The 17778-nt window shown below is 35.4% G+C and overlaps 1 protein-coding gene across 1 annotated transcript in view; it reads right to left on the bottom strand.

The window, feature by feature from the left end:
* The window catches only part of spag17 (sperm associated antigen 17), a 164571-nt gene that overhangs the window by 17677 nt on the left and 129116 nt on the right, over window positions 1-17778 (bottom strand). The window contains exons 38-43 of the mRNA XM_039743723.1: window positions 16586-16640; window positions 12714-12816; window positions 8272-8374; window positions 3252-3357; window positions 2101-2202; window positions 464-630 (exon numbers count right to left, since the gene is read on the bottom strand). Coding sequence (XP_039599657.1) covers window positions 464-630; window positions 2101-2202; window positions 3252-3357; window positions 8272-8374; window positions 12714-12816; window positions 16586-16640 — 636 coding nt within the window. The remainder of the gene's footprint in view (window positions 1-463; window positions 631-2100; window positions 2203-3251; window positions 3358-8271; window positions 8375-12713; window positions 12817-16585; window positions 16641-17778) is intronic.

The following is a 17778-nucleotide window of genomic DNA, read 5'->3' as shown; positions in this document are numbered from 1 at the left end:
CTGGGTAGGATTTTGTTGACACCATGTGTAAAAGACTATAGTGTTTTTTGGTGGGACACAGAACAGCAAGAAAGGTAAGGCCTTGGAAAGACACATTACTCCAGTCAACATTATTTATGAACAGTAATTGCCAAAACTTCTATATAACGTCTATTTATGTTATGTTACTCTTTTGGACAGTTTCAGCCATTGCCATTAACTGATAAGCCCAATAACTCAGACAAGTAAGATTAGAAAGCTGGACCTGAATAATGTGATTAATTGAATCCTGTTTTGCTTTGTTTTTCCTTCGTAGTTCTATTTTCCCATTGTTCTCTTTGTATTCTTTTAGAAGTAAATGGATGTATCTGTTACTATATCTTTGACTGATTAGCATGCCATTGTAATATTCGTGTTTTCATAAATATAAAAAAAATCACCAAAAAAAATTGTAAGGCAATACATATAGCGGTTGAGTAGGTACCTTTTGGTTTATGACTCTTCCAGGTCTAGAACTAAGCATGGATGCTGGCAATCTTATTTTTTCTTTTCGGAGTGGACTGGTAGGATCCACTACTGAATTCTGAAAAGCACCTTCACCATTAACATCAGGTGGCACGGTCTTCATTTCATGCCGCTTTGATTGAAAGTCTAAACACAATGAAAGAGTTACAAAGGATTAACTGAATCTTTGTCTGTTTTAGCTAAATTGCAGCATGTTGTTCTGGACATCTGTATTAATCAACAGGAGAAAAATATTAATATATATTATTAAACTTGTTTGTAAAGCACCTCTAGTGTTGTTTATGAAAGGTGACGTAACAAATTTAGTGCTAAATAATTCAAATCTAAAACTTATATTTCAATGATTCCTTTTCCTTTTAAACAAATAACTTATTTTTCAAAAAAGGTAAGAAAGTATAACAAAAAAGGGAAAGGAAAGAAAATTTAACACAATACAACACAGACATTCAAATTGTGTGAGAGGACAGACACTGTCACATGCTTTAGGGTGTTCAATGATTACTCAAAAATGTGCTAGTTTAGGATGTGTAATAAGTACATAAGTTTAATATGTCACTGTGGTCTATACAAAAAATATTTTATAAATCCACTCATATGTACTGTACAGCTAACACAAGGCCAGATTTAGTACACAGGGGCTCATCATTTAGAACTGCTAGGCAAGCATTAGGAGACAAGAAAGGGACAACTGCGAAATGGGCATTGTACTATTTCTGTGTGTCAGAGTCAGCATGACATTGGATCTTCTTTTCCTTGTTTGGAATGGCATGATTTACCTAAGTGGGGGCCTGCACATGGAGAAGGAGTAAAAAGCCTTGGAACATTGCCTGGCACACCTTTGAAGCCGATTTTTCATCTGATCTGGAAAATCCTTTCAATGCAGCGATGAAAATGTCAGACTCTATACACACTTTGGTAATGGTCTTGTCATGGCTTCCTCGTCTGTTATGCCATGTAAACTGTCATTAAAGCAAACTAGGTTATTTCTCCTATGTGCTTTCTTACTGCTGTATCACTAAGGGAAGGGTATCACCTTTTAATATCATATCTATATAGTTTCGGGTTATGTAACATGCTGCAATTACAAAAGAACTTATTCTGGCATCCTGCCCAAGTTTATTCCTGCCTTGCCCTGTGCTGGCTGGGACTGGCTCCAGCAGACCCCCGTGACTCTGTGTTAGGATGTAGCGGATTGGAAAATGACTGACTGACTGACTTATTCCAACCAGAGAGTTAGCACCCGGTGCTGGATTCAGGAAGTTTTATTAATTAAAGCATAGACAGAGCCTATATTTGTAGATCACACTCACAGCGATACATACCCACACTGACTCATGCTAAGCCAGTTTTAATGACAGGAATTGACCTGTCTCCACTTCCTTGAAATATTTGTAAAATTGGATGGAGACAAAGTCCCCAGGAAAAAAAACATAAATAAAATAAAAGAGAATGTGCAGACTCCACATTGTCAGTGGCCAGGCGTAAAATCCAACCACAGTTGTTTATATGTAGAATTGTATAGGGATATGTACAGGCATTTTGATTAATCTCCAAACAATCTGAAACTGTAAGACAAATATTTTATTTGAAGCTTACCTGGAGATCCCATTTTCTCTTGTGCCTTTGCAGGTGGATTAATCTCCGCAGTTGCCTGATATGTAGTGGAATAAACTGGTGATGGAGTAATTGGTCTTGCAGCTGCAAATGTGTGTTTCAAAATTAAAATCATTATTCATGTATTACTATTTTAGATAAGCTTTATGGATGCTTCATTATTAGACTCTTATGTGATTTTGGTGAGGAATTAAAAAACAATTCTCTATATTATCACATAAAATAATTCTGATTTCACTTCAGTTGCTTTAGTGATACCTTGTGAATTTGTTCTTGATGTGAATGAAAATGTGAATGTCAAGCACAATTTCCACAATTGTGTTCAAGTTAATCTTGTAAATACCCTGTGGTTAGTAATAATTCTTTCACATGAAAAATGACCTAACTCAAAGACTGAAAGAATGATTGGCTTGTTACTGATTTTTGTGAACACGTGTTGCTCAAACTCAGTCATAAGTAGATCATTGAAGATCTTAATGTGGACATATAATTTGTCCAAAATATCCATGAACAGAAACACTGATTCTAATGTCTTTTGTGGTATCTATATGATTAACAGATGTGATCTCTACTAAATCATTGCAAAAGACATTAATTTAAAATAGCAGCTGTTTCGACTCCTTGTGGTAGAAGACTGACATACATACAAGAAAATCAAGAAATACTAACTGCATGGTTTACCCATCTCTCAATCTTCTTCTTAACTCATTTTCCCATTTCATGGTTGTAAAGAGTTGGGATCTGTCCTGGCAAGTCTTACTCAAGTCAAATAATGCACAGCAGCCAATATAAATACAGTACTATGCATGTGTTTGATCACTACCGGCAGGAAATGCAGGAGAAAGCCAGAAGAACATGGTAACTCCACATACATCAGGACAGGAACTGAGCCTAGGACCCCTGTAGCTATTAAGGAGCAGCTCCAAACACTTTGCCACACAAAAAATACATAACTTTTATTTTTACTTTAAACCTGCAAAATATAAGATATATAATCTATCCTCTGTTATCTGTCAGTAATAGCAATATAAACACATCAAAATTCTTAAACAAGTATACAATCTTATTGAGGATAATAGGAAGGGAGGAAAATAATTTTTGGAAGTAAATATTACTTTTCGTGAAGGACATACTTGTTTCTGATTCAGCAGTGGCTGGAGAAGTTACAGATCTGTTTTCTGTTTCACTTTTCTTTGGGAATGGAGGAAGCTGTTTAGACAAGTACTCCATATTTGGAATCTGAAAGAATGTGAAAAAAGCAGCATGTTAATTACTGCTTAGATGCTATGCATATAATATCTATACTAATAAAAGGCAAAGCCCTCACTCACTCACTCACTCACTCATCACTAATTCTCCAACTTCCCGTGTGGGTGGAAGGCTGAAATTTGGCAGGTTCATTCCTTGCAGCTTCCTTACAAAAGTTGGGCAGGTTTTATATCGAAATTCTACGCGTAATGGTCATAACTGGAAGCAGTTTTTCTCCATTTACTGTAATCACGCCTCCCACGTAATCACGCAGTACATAGAAAACCAGGAAGACCTCAAAAAAGCGCTGAAGAAAACATGCATTATATAATTGAGAAGGCAGCGAAACAATAAGCAGCAAGCGAGTGACATATACAACCATACTGATGAGTTCTGCTACTTCGGAAACAAAGCACGATGTAAACCTACACTTTAAATTAAGTTCATAGACAGGCTGCCGCTGGCGTTTGTAATTTAGTGCCTGCCCATATAAGGCCGTCCGTCAGCGGCAATCCAATAGCAAACTGCCACGGGTAAATATTCACGGGTGAAGGACTGTGTTTATGGAGAGGAAGATGAGATGGTCAGGGTGGTGTTTGACACAAACTCAGCGAAACTGCGAGAGAAAGTTTTAAGTGCCAGGACTAAGGTAACATTAAATACAGCCATGGACATAGCACGAGATGGCACCAGCACAGCTGGGAACCTTCAATGCATGTACACCGAGTGGCTCACGTGAACTGACGCAGTGCACAGATAAAAAGCAACAGTTCCAAAGAGCTGAACAAAACCGAATTACACAATTGAAAAGGCAGCAAAAAATATGAAGCGTCTGATAAGCATATTCATAAATCCAGCTACTGCGGAAACAAAGCACACGGTGGAAAAAGTCAATGTCCCGCTAAAGGAAGACAGTGTAAAAAAACCCGTGCATGCAGTGTGTCAGGTCTCAGATAAAGAAGAAGACGAGCTGTTTATTGATGCAGTAAGAAACGAATCGATGAATGAAACCCGTCATCTTTACAATGATTGACAAACACGGAATGTAACTTGAACACAACACATCCTACAAATACGAACCTGATTGAAAGAAATAATGATAATCAAATCCTTGATGACAGCAACACTCAGTAACACTCACAAAACAAATACTGTATATTGACAGTCATGTTACGTTATTTTTAAAATGTTCCCTTTTCTTTTCTAGCTTTTTAACACACTACTTCTCCGCTGCGATACGCGGGTATATATATATGTATATATAAAGCCCGATCTACATACTCGAATAATGGATACTTTATTCGCCATCAATGATTGTTTTGGTAAAGCCATACTCAGTGTATTCATTAGATGAGCGGTAAAAAAGTAAGAGCGAGGGGAGGATGCAGGCTGTAGTGCGCGTCAACTCTATCTGAATTGCGCGATCACATTTGAAAAATATATCTTTTCAAGTTCTATTTAGTCCATATGTGTCAAACTCAAGGGCAGGCCACATCCGCCCGGCGTAATTATATCCGCCCGAGATCATTTTATATACTGTATTATTGTTATTAATGGCCGGGTATATGAAGCGCTGGTAACACAATAAACTACAGATCCCATAATGCAGCGCTTCAGCTGCCTTGCCGAACACTTACCGCGTTAATCAAGTCTACCTTATGATGCTGCAAGTTATTGCGAAGCTAGAGTTATTGCGCACTGAGTTTGCACGGCGCTTTGGTGACTTTGAAGAACAAAAAAAGTCCGTCTACATGCGGCTCGAACCTTGTGCATGTTTGGTAGCACATATCTGTGTGAGAAGCTCTTCTCAGTGATAAAGACTAACAAAACAGCACACAGGAGTCGCCTCACTGATGAGCACCTGCAATCCATCCTGAGAATCTCCACAACACAGAACCTCACACCAAACAGAAACGAACTTGTGGCCAAAAAAAGATGCCAGGCGTCCAGCTCTAAAATGACATATGAGCAAAGACAACTGAATGATTTGATTTGTTATTGCACGTAAGAGCGGGAGTCAACCGTTTTAACAAACAGCGTATTGCACTGATACGAAATAGCTGTGTGTGTATATATGTAGATATGTATGTATATGTATATATATATATGTATTTGTGTGTATGTATGTGTGTGTATATATGTGTGTGTATATATGTAGATATATATATGTATGTATATATGTGTATATGTATAGATATGTATATATATATATGTTTATGTGTGTGTGTGTAAATATATATATATATATATATATATATATATATATGACAACAACACTCATCACTCACAACAGTGACAAAACAATTACATTGACAATCAGGTTACGTTATTTTCAAAATGTTTCCTTTTCTTTTCATTTCTTCTTTAACACACTACTTCTCCGCTGCGAAGCGCGGGTATTTTGCTAGTATATATATATATAGCATATGTTAATTAGTGTTGTCTTATTTTAATTCTGACTTTGTCTTTTTTTCTCTTTCTTCATCATGTACAGCACTTTGAGCTACATTATTTGTATTTAAATGTGCTATATAAATAAATGATGTTGTTGTAATGTAGCTAGATAATAAAATGAATCTGCACAGCATAGAAGCATGGATGTTTAATACTTAGCAGAATGTCTGCTGCACTATACTTGGCCATTTACTGTTTCTCCATTGCAGAATATATAATAATAATAATAATAATAATTATAATAATAATAATAATAATAACAATAATAATAATGCCATTATATATATATATATATATATATATATATATATATATATATATATATATATATATAAAATAAGGTAAATAATCATCAAAAGAAAAGATTACTGTAGTTGAATTCTACATAGCTCTTTTTGCTATACTTTGCAGTATTACCAGATATAAATGAAATTATTGAAGTGTAAGGGTCTCAACCAAATACCTGGAGTGATCAGAACAGAACAGTGCACTTTGTAAACCTCCATTTTATTACACTATGGGCAGAAGGACAAACCCATAAAATTATAAAGTACTAAATAGAAACAGGAGTACTGGATCTTGATGGTGTATAATTATTTAACTATTTTCCTTAAAGATCTCAAGGTAAAGGAGGTTTAAATTGTACTTACTAAGCAGTCAAAGACAGACCCTTCTCCCCCATGGATATTATAACAGCAAGGATCCTTACTTTACGTTTTTTATTGCTAGGATTTTACTGATGTTTTTTTTTTTTCTTTTGTTGAGATTCATATTATATGCAATTGTAAGGGCCTGTCAAAGCTTTTTAACACCCCATTTTTGTTTACCTTCTTGTTGCTTCTAAACATTCGCTGGTGGTGAGTCAGTGTTGTGTTTTTCTGCTGGTTTTAACAGACATGGTACTTTTTATTGAGTGTTATTTTGTAGTTAGATTATATTTGTAACTATATACAATGAGCAGCTGTTAGTGGTTCCGTGAGCTGCTGCTTCAAAGATTCAAAATCCTAGGTTTGAATCTGGCGCCTCGTCAGTGTTGGTGGTGAGTCTGCACAAGTCACTTAATGCAACACTGTAAGCTTGTAACAAGGAAATGCATGGGATTTAATTCTACATACAGTAAGAATCCTGTAGTATAACTGTATAAAGAGCAACATGGCAACTTTGAGGGTCTGTCATATTAGAGCTTTAGGAGCAGTTAGGCACTAGGGCTTTATACTATATATTTCTGAATTAATTTAGTCTGTGCAGAGCTGATAAATATGTGCAGTAATTATGGCTGCTGCCTTTGAATTTGTGACACTTTACTCTACAATCACATTATCAAAAATAAAGTTTTAAGTGCAAAAATTAATTTTCATAGCAGTAATTAATATTACACTATCAAAGTTCAGGTAAGAAAGACATTACAATGTTATGGTCTGCCTTGTCCAACTCCTAAAGCTCATTCTTTTTAGTCAATTTTTGTCTTAATATCGCCAGCTCTGCTTTATATTCTGGTTTGGGCATTACTCACCTTGACTATTTGCTCAAGCTACTAAGCCCTTTAATTTATTTCCAACCTCTGTGTCCTAAATGTCTTTCAAGTGAGCTAAAGTTAATTAGTACTTAATTAGTCAAGTGCATACATGCATGGTCTAAACTATAAAAGTAGAACCAATTTGTAGTGAGATGTTCAGGCGTTGTTCTGTTCTGTTTGTCGTGTCGTGTCATGTTAAGCCTTACTATTGCTAATGTTTTGATTCTCCGTCTAGTTTTAGATTTTTGTTTTTGTTTTCTTTTGCTGTCACCTAGCATTCTGTTTTCTAGAGAGTTCTGTTCCTTTGTAATTAGTCAAGTGCATACATGCATGGTCTAAACTATAAAAGTAGAACCAATTTGTAGTGAGATGTTCAGGCGTTGTTCTGTTCTGTTTGTCGTGTCGTGTCATGTTAAGCCTTACTATTGCTAATGTTTTGATTCTCCGTCTAGTTTTAGATTTTTGTTTTTGTTTTCTTTTGCTGTCACCTAGCATTCTGTTTTCTAGAGAGTTCTGTTCCTTTGTTTTCATTTTATTGATGTCTATGCTATGCTTATGTTTGTGCAATTTAGTTGTAGGTTTACTTTTGTTTCCGATTAATTTAGTTTAATTATTTAACTGCTGTTTTTTCCACCTACTGTAGTAAGACTCTCCTTTTAATGGTAAAATATTTTTTTCTTTTCAGTTTATACTTAGTCCGGTGTGTGTTCATTTTTTATTTTACAAACACTAATTTATAATTAACTATTTATTATAAGGAATTCAATTCATTTACCTTTGTTGTTCATTGTGACTCCAAACAATATGATGGCATTTTGCCAAATTAATTGCAGCTTGTTAAGTTAAACATTGGGTGGTTGTAGGGCCTTTGCCTGTATCATAATAATATCACAAATACTTTTGTTCAAATGTACAGATATCTTTCATTTGATTACCTGTGTCATCAAAAAAGCCTTTCCCATTTCTGACTGGAAGTATGGAGGGATGGTTTTAGTCTTCATTGATTCTCTGTATAGCTTTTCTTCAAACACGTCCTGTCTAAATTATATGGTTTACATGTGATTATTTAACTAATAAAGTAATAAAGCATTTCCAAATACTGTAAGATAAACCAATGTCTTAAATAAAATATGCAAATAATCTATATTGTTTTCTTTTTGCTAAAAAAAATCATAGAACAAATGCCACAAAACAATGTTGGTTTTAAAATGCTTAATGTTGGAAATCAAACTTCATATTTAATTACATTAGTTTATACCCATGAAATATAAATATACTGTAAGGAAATAACAAGACTTTGCACCCCCAAAAGGTTGTTAATACATAAATACTTTATATATAAAGACCAGAAAGCTGCTACTTGATGCTATCGTCCATATTGTCATCTTCAGTTTTCTGTGAGAGGAAATATTCTCTCATATTTGTATAAAATAACTTTTAAACTACTATTATTATTTGCATCCAATTCACAAGTTATTTGTTATTGTAAAACTTAAAATTAACTTTCCTGACTTCATTTAAAAAATTTCTATCAAAAGGCATCTTGTTAGGTATGGAGTTACTTATTTAATTAAATGTGTTCTGGTCTGGTTCATCTACTCCATGTGGAAATATAGGCCCAGGCAAAACAGCAAAGCAAAGGGAGTTTCAGAAGCCTTAAAGGGTAAGTTTGTCATTTTTCCAGAAATTTGTCACATCACGTTTCCATTTAATCAGCCCAAAAAGGTCACTTGAAAGCTCGGAGTAAGACGTAAACCATGACAGAACATGACCCAGCCTTCTGATTTCCTCTTGATGACAGTGACAGTTGGGAATGGTTGAAAAGACAGAAGTTTGCATGGAGTGTGAAAAGACCAATCAAATCCACTGATACATTAGCTCTGGAAACTCAAGAAACAAACAAATTTTCCAGGGAGATTGTCCAGACAGATAACTCAAAAGATCTTAGAATGAGACTAACTGCAGTGTCCCGTATCTTGGCTTGCTTGCCATCTCTTAGTTGTTACAAATTACTGTTCCTGCCGTTACCCTGTGTTGGCAGGAATTGACTCCAGCAGACTCCCGTGATCCTGCATTAGGATATAGAAGGTTGGATAATGGATGGATGGATGAGTTTCATAGGGGTTCTAAAATATGAATTGGTGCTAAATATACATTCATTCATGTAATAAGTGTAAATCAGGGATTTTATTAGACTTAGATAGTAAAGAAGGTGACTCAACCTAAAAAAAACATATTAAAGATAAACTAACAGTAAGTTTATTTTTCTTATCTAATACTGATGCAGGATAGATAAGGTACTCCTAAAAAATAACAGTTTAAGATGTAAGCAGCAAACATTGAGGTATTGCTATATAATGGAATATATTAAAAAATGGACTGTTTTGCTATTCTGTTTACTTTGTTGTACAAGTTACCTGATATGTTCTAACATGACAGCATACTTGGATACCTGTTTTATTCCATTTTTGCTGCATGTTCAGGGAAAAAGAAACAAAATAGAAATTGTGATGCTTTGTGTAAAAAGAAAACCAAACATACATTGTTAAGCCAAACTGGTACAAAATCATATAACTCCACGTGCACACCACACAAACCAGTTCAACAGAAGATGAAATACTAAAGTGTTTACCTGTTCATTTCACACACTCATGTCTGCTTCATTCAGTGTGTGGGGTACAGAAGGAATAAACTTAAACTGCAATCGGTCACAAGGTATCTACTGGCACATTACTTAAATGAATGTGGAATGGTGGCTGCTCATGGGTGTATTCTCAATTCCTGTTTATTTAAAAATGTGTGTTTTGCATCTTCCTGAACAATTATTTAAGGTTTTGCTTAGGTTAATTATGATGATTACTTATAAACAAAATTATTTATAATTATGCAGTAATAACTCCTGGGTTTATATGCCAAAGTGGATGATGTCTCTGTAGAGTTCACAAGTTCTCCTTGTGTCAGTATCAGCTTTTTTCTGGGTATTGCAGTTTTTCTAAAACATACCACATTCTTTGCTTAATTTTTCTTAAAATGAAAACAACTAATCCACAACAACAATATCATCATCCTCCAACCTGAGTAGAATAAGGGACACAGACTTTGCAAAATAAAGCTAAATGATCAACACAACAGCATGACTGTATCTATAGGCTTTGAATGCACTGCTAAAAACTTACATTAAAGCCTGCATTAAAACTTGGCAAATATCATCCTCTGTTGTTCACTATTATGTATGAACTAACTGATGACACTGCTCACATTTGCCCCGGTTTACTAAAATGTTCACTATAGTTAGCTTAAAAACTGTAGATACTGTAGTGTTAAAAGTGTTCTCTACATACACTGAAAATAGGAAACATAGGTCAGCACTTAAAGATGATCGTTCTAGTTTAATTGCATCAAATTTTGTAATGACATTGGACTGGTCAGTTTATTTCAAGGACCTATATTAAATTTATATGTTTATGGTTTGTGAGGCTACTTTGGTAAGGCTTTCATTTTGCTTTCACCATAAGCTACCTGTGAGGTTGACAGGTCAAGTGCAGATCTTCCTATAGCAACGTATTGACACAAACACATCTGTTATAGACATCTGGAATTTACCAAGTGTGACTTCCTCTAACATCCCTCCAAAAGTGGGGGACATCACCTCCCGAACTTTAGGATTGAAGGATCATCTGACCCAGTGCCCCCAAAGATGACACCTATGCTAATCTCATTACTTTGCAATTGCATCCATATAATTCATTTGCAACTTTGATTTGCTCTTACTTAATGGTAGGCAAAAAAGTGCGTATTTAACCTGGAGTGGGCTCAATTGACTATTTTTCTTCTAGTGATAATGTTCTGTTTTTGTCTAATACTACATTTTATCTTTTGTGATCTAAAAGGAATGCATGCAAATAAGGAAGAAATCAAATAAAATATGAACTCAGTATAAATCAGCACATACATTTATTTGCTTCCTTTTAGCATTCAACTTAACACAGATTGTCAGCATTTGGATATAATTTAATGGAGCAAACACCACAGAAAGAAAGTTAAGTGTTTAAAGCTATTGAAAAAAACACATTTCTGAATTTCTACAAAATTTTAACATCATACTAGTACTCTTTTTTATGCAACACAAGAGATGATAAAAGTAAGTTAATTAAACAAGTCAATTCAATGTAAGAATGACTCATTGATTTGTGAAACTGGTCAGAATCAAAATCTGTAGTCATAGTAGTATCCCAGGACTGAAGCTGGGAACCACTTCTCTCGATCATCAAAAAGAATACAACAACATGTAAAAATGTGATAAAAACCAGTGGACCAAAGCTACACACTTCCATATTGACTTTGAGATTAATACATTGGTTGGCTTGATTTTTATTTAGACATTTATAATTGTTATTTGTGTTGGGAAAATGTACCATCAAGGGTTGGTTCCTGCTTTGTGACCAAAGTCAGCTGCATGAAATTCAATTGGTGACATTCATAAAAATAAGATTTATTAGCAGAGTTTATGTACTCCCTCCCTGATCACATGGGATTCCATCCATCCATCCATCTTCCAACCCACTGAATCCGAACACAGGGGTCTGCTGGAGCCAATCCCAGCCAACACAGGGCACAAGGCAGGAACCAATCCTGGGCAGGGTGCCAACCCACCGCAGGACACACACAAACACACCAAGCACACACTAGGGCCAATTTAGAATTGCCAATCCACCTAACCTGCATGTCTTTGGACTGTGGGAGGAAACCGGAGCAACCAAAGGAAATACACGCAGACACGGGGAGAACATGCAAACTCCATGCAGGGAGGACCCAGGAAGCAAGCCCAGGTCTCCTAACTGCGACGCAGCAGCGCTACCCGCTGCGCCACCATGCTGTCGCTGTAATATATTTAAAAACCAAAATATTTTCTGGGTATCGGCTCCGGCAGACCCCCATGACTCTGTAGTTAGGATATAGCGGGTTGGATAATGGATGGATATTTTCTGGATATAAATGAAAATTTAAACAACAATAGATATATAACACATTAGTTAACGCAGTAATGCATGGAAATAATTCCAAAAAAATATCATTTTCTCTATATTCTCCAGACATGGACTTGATCTACACCTTCAGAAGCCTCTGCTATAAAAGTCTGTATAGGATCTGCAATTTCTTCCATATTTAAAAGACAAGTTAGTGCATATTGTCTCATAAATCATTGTGCTTCTTCTTGACTGTAAATATCAACTTCAAAAGAATGCTTCCCCATTTAAGTATATGATCTGTGTAGTTATCTTTTTTACTTGCGTTTTCAATGACAACTCTTAAGGTGACAAGCCTCAATTTAAACCAGCCTAACTCATTTGTCCATTAGTTTTTTAAGCTATCATACCTTTCTCTTTCCCAGCCTTCTGCTGTACTTTTAGGTGCGGCCCGTTCAGGAGGGGTTTTGGGACGAGGTGCAACTGCTTGTTCATAGACTTTAACAATATCAACTGCAAAATAACAAGCATAAGAGTTTTTTTTATTACATGATTTTGCCAAAAAAAACCTAACAACATTTATAGAAAATGTAAATAATAAAATAAAGTATATAGGATGTCAGTGTGTGCAGTGTTACGTTGCTGTCTCACAACTCTTGGTCCCCAGTTTACTTCTAGGTTAGTGTATATTTTGTGTGGATTTCGAAACATTTCCAGTGTCTCAGTGAGCTTTCTATAGAGACTATTGTCTCCTCCCAGTACTCCAAGTACATGCTGTTAGGATATGCGGCAAATCCAGATTAGTCTGATATGTGAATGTGTGCTCTTCAATGCACACTTTACGCAGAGATGATTCATAATTTGAGCCCATTGCTGTCAGGATAGATCAAGCAGATTTTTAAAATAGATAGTGTCACAGTTCACTCTCCCTCCTAGAAAAGGGATTTGAAGAGCTAAGATACCTCAGAGATAGTTTTGCTTCCTTTACAGGACAGATATAAATTTCTGTTGCACCATACACCGCCCTTAAGTTTGACAGTAAAGCTGTAGGGGCCACAGAGATCCACGGATGTCCAGAAGGAGATCAGGGGACCTGCTCCTTGTTCTCATATGACTCCCAGACCAGATACTGAAGAACAGCACAGGAGGATGGCAGGCACTTTTGTCAATGGTCACAGCAAGTGAGACAATTACTGTACACAAAAGAATGGGCTATGTCGGACTACTTCTTCTTTTTCTAATGAAACTCCCACTGTCCTAACTGGGATTTGATTTAGCACTTTTTTGGCTAATATGAGCCTTGTTTACTTATTAAGACAATATCTATATTCAAAATAATACGCCATTCTGGTAAATTGGTGAGTAAAGAAGAAAACCCTTTATTCTTTTTCTGATTGAAAGGAAAAAAAATCTTCAGCATGGCTGGAATTATACTTTCATCTTGGTTTGTTATAAACTCCCTCAGTACTAATACTGTAATACATATTTAAATTACTAAAAAGTAACTAGAATACATCTGAAATTTATTCAAACTTTCATCTGAAAGTGTGAAAAGGAAAAAAGTCACTAACTGCTTGCCTATACCTGATTTACTGTCCAGTTCCTTTGCAGAATGTCAGCTAAATACTCAAAGCCCATTGCATTTTATACCATGCTGCTTCCAGACTAAAGGGTCCTTGGGAGTTTATTCATGGTATGTGTAAAGAAAAGATCCACAGAACACACTGTCCTGATTTACTGTTATGGACTGCTTAAAGGTATTTTTTTTTTTTTTGTGAAAATGTAATTACCTGGGACCAAGTCACCAACTACATTGGACATGGCACAATGAGACAGAAAAACTGATATTGAAGTTGGGGTCCATTAAAGCTGGATACTTCTCTATACCATACATCTGGCACATACTGGGTTCACTGAGGTATCGTCTGTCACTATTGTAAATTATGGATATGCATTGTTAGTCATTTTTCCTCATGTTAATTATTCATTTGAAAAGAAACACCATTTTATCTGCTTATATGGTTAAACACTAGCACTCATTGTGCACAGAAAACATATGAGACAAATGAAAGGAACTGTCTACATCAATTGACTCCACAAATGCTTGTAATGTGTGCTGAGATTTAAAGGAAAATGGAGCTCAAAATAGACAATAAAGAGAAGTAAAGGGATGCTTAGAAAGCGTTCAAATCAATTTTTTTTTCAAATGAAATTCATCAAAGCATAATTAACCCTGCTTCAAACATTTGTATAGGTAAAGTTTTGTGACAACAATATCACTGTAATTTTAATGTCACAAAAGCAGATCATCCATTTAGAATGGGATGCCAGTACATCAAAAATTACATGTACACACACCTACACTTAACTCCTGATGGGCAATTTAATCTAACATGCACACCTTTGAGCACTAGGAGAAAGACCACATCAACCCAGGGAAACATGCTAACTTGAAATGGACAAATTCAAGCTAAAATCAAATTCAGGCCTTTGGAAAAGTGTGATACCAAGCACCCCCAAAACAGAACATTCCAAGTTCAAAACAAGTTTTAATATATATAACATTCAATTGTTTTGTATTGGTGATCATATTTCTAATTGTTTTCACATGATGGATGTTATTTTTTATGTAATTATCATTTTAAATTCCCAAATCCATCCAAATACCATTATGGATCATGGGGAGCTAAAGATGTTGATGTTAGTACCACATATATTCAGAAACCAATCTGGATAAGACCACTCAGTCTATTGCAAGGCACACTCATGCAAACAAACACAAATTTGAGCCTGCATTTAAATTGTGGGAAGAAAACTTAAGAGAGGGATGTTGTACAGACTCCATATAGACAGTGAAATCAACTCTGGTCACTGGAGGTAAAGTTTAAGTCAACACTGCTAACCACTGAACCAACATGCTGTCCAAGAACAAATGCAAATTACTCGTATTAACAAATCCAAACAAAGCTTTAAAAAACTATTTGGGATATTAACACAAACTCTTTTGTCAGTGTAAGTGAATTCCCCCACTAAATGATTTTTGAATGCTATTCATTTTTATACAACTGTACAGTTTAAATGCTCTGTCATTTATTTGTGTCTTCATTTTTGAACCTGCTTAATATAATTCAGGGTTATTGGGATTAGAGTCTGGATAGGGTACTAAACCATTGTCAGCAATACTCACTCAAAAAGGGCGACTTTACTTTGCATACAGGTCTATGGGGTGTGAGATGAAAACCACACTACCTGGAGGAAAAGCCATTCAGAAACAAGTAAAGCATGCAAACTCCACACAGAATGTGACTCGCCTGGGGTTCAAACCCAAGATTCTGGAGATGTGAGGCAGCAATGCTGCTGAATAATTGTGCTGCCCCTTGTTTGATCATTGCCTGTAAAATTATATTTTAGAAAACACAACTTTAATAACATCACTAATATACTGTCTACTGTATTTACTGCACCTTACTATACCATATACTGCATATGGATTTCTTTCATGAAAGACTGATATCCTTTTCTGGGCTGACTCCTGCCCTTTAGATAGATAGATAGATAGATAGATAGATAGATAGATAGATAGATAGATAGATACTTTATTAATCCCAAGGGGAAATTCACAATTTACTTAATTTAATTTACTGAGTCTATCTGAGGCAGACAATCAATCCATTCACCCATTATCAGCCCATCTTAAGCTACAGTGTGGTCCAGATCTAATTAAGCAATTTTCATTACACTGTAACTTATTAAGTTTATTACTCTGAATGGAGGACAAGTGGGACATTACATGGAAAACCAGTGAATTAATTCAATGTAAGTCCATTTTCATTTATTACAAGATATATTACAAGACAATTCTTTCGTCTTGTATTGTTTCCTGCATTGCATTAAAAGTTGCATAATTAGATCTGGACCACCCTATATTTTGGGGTTGCAACAATCCAGAACCTACCAGCTGCATTAGATGATTTTTTTTTTCATTTTTATTACTATTTAATTTAATATTGTTTCTTTGTATCAGTATACTGCTGCTGGATTATGTGAATTTCCCCTTGGGATTAATAAAGTATCTATCTATCTATCTATCTATGAAAGGCAGAATCTTACCCAGAAAGAGGTGGTAGATGGGTATTCTGATTCATACATATTTTTCAATAAATCTTTAAAAGTAAATAAACATACTAAATAACACAATTTTATTTAATGCTATTCAGAGTCTTTAATACTCCAAAATAACTTACTAATTACAGAAATTATGTTTGAGGAAATATTATCTTACCATGGTTTTGGTGTTTTTCATCAGTTTCCAAGGAATCATCAGAATCTGGGAGAGACTTTAATGGGAGAAAAAAAACAGTGAAAATGTCAAACAATATTCAATTACAGTTTGTGTTTTAATTTAAAAGTGAGACTTTGTGATTAGTCAGGAAGCTGTAAATACATTTTAGAAACATTTAATTTGATCATTTACAATCACATGAAAAACTAAATACAACCCATGGCAGGCAAGCATTAGATCATCATGCAAACAGATGAAGGTGATGTACTTGAACAAATGACCCATAAAATTGACATGACGTAGTCATTCTTATACTGTTCAATGAACAAAACTGCAGATTTGTCACATGGAAGTAAAATACCCTCCTATATTTATCACCACTTCAAGATTAGGTGTCAGTGATCTGAACCTTCTTAGGGAGTATGCAGGTGGACCCAACTATCTTTTTTAAGCTACAGATATCTACAGTCTGGTGTTCTCTTGACTATTTATGTTTCTGGTTTCACCATGCCAAGGCTAAAAAGAGCTCTCTAAGGCACTTAAAAAGAAGGTTGTAAACACCTTTGGGTCTGACAAAGATTACCAAATTATTTGAAATTAGTCATTTCACTGTAAGGAAATCATCTACCAGTGGTGTAGATTTCAAACAACTGATAACTTGTCCAGGACTGTACAGCACAGCAGATTAGTCTGATACTAAATGATCTCTCCAAGAAACCACCAAAATTTCAGGTTTGTGTCAAAGTGCATACATCCACAATGTTGAACCAGCAACTCCTTTCAGTTTTTGCTCAGATTACCCACTTGTACAGGGGAGGACCATAAAAAAACATATTCGGCGCACACACCCAAAATATCCCTGCTTGTGTTTGTCCATTTACAAATCCACACTGTTGAACTTATTTCCACCAAATTTTGTAAAGATTTTTCTTTTATACAGGAGTACATCTTAAGCTGTGTATTATTCTAAAATTTAGTTTGTGTCTCTACCCAAGGCAACTTTCAGTACCCCTGCTTTTTATTCTTCTTCTTTCGGCTGCTCCTGTTAGGGGTTGCCACAGCGGATCACCTTCTTCCATATCTTTCTATTCTCTGCATCTTGATCTGTTACATCTATCACCTGCATTTCTTGCATATCTCCTCTGCACATGTCCAAACCAACCCAATCTCGCCTCTCTGATTTTGCCTCCCAA

Source organism: Polypterus senegalus, chromosome 2 (assembly GCF_016835505.1).
Source record: "Polypterus senegalus isolate Bchr_013 chromosome 2, ASM1683550v1, whole genome shotgun sequence".
NCBI lineage: Eukaryota > Metazoa > Chordata > Cladistia > Polypteriformes > Polypteridae > Polypterus > Polypterus senegalus.
Note: the sequence above shows the minus strand (reverse complement) of the source record. Positions and strands in the feature narration are given on the sequence as shown.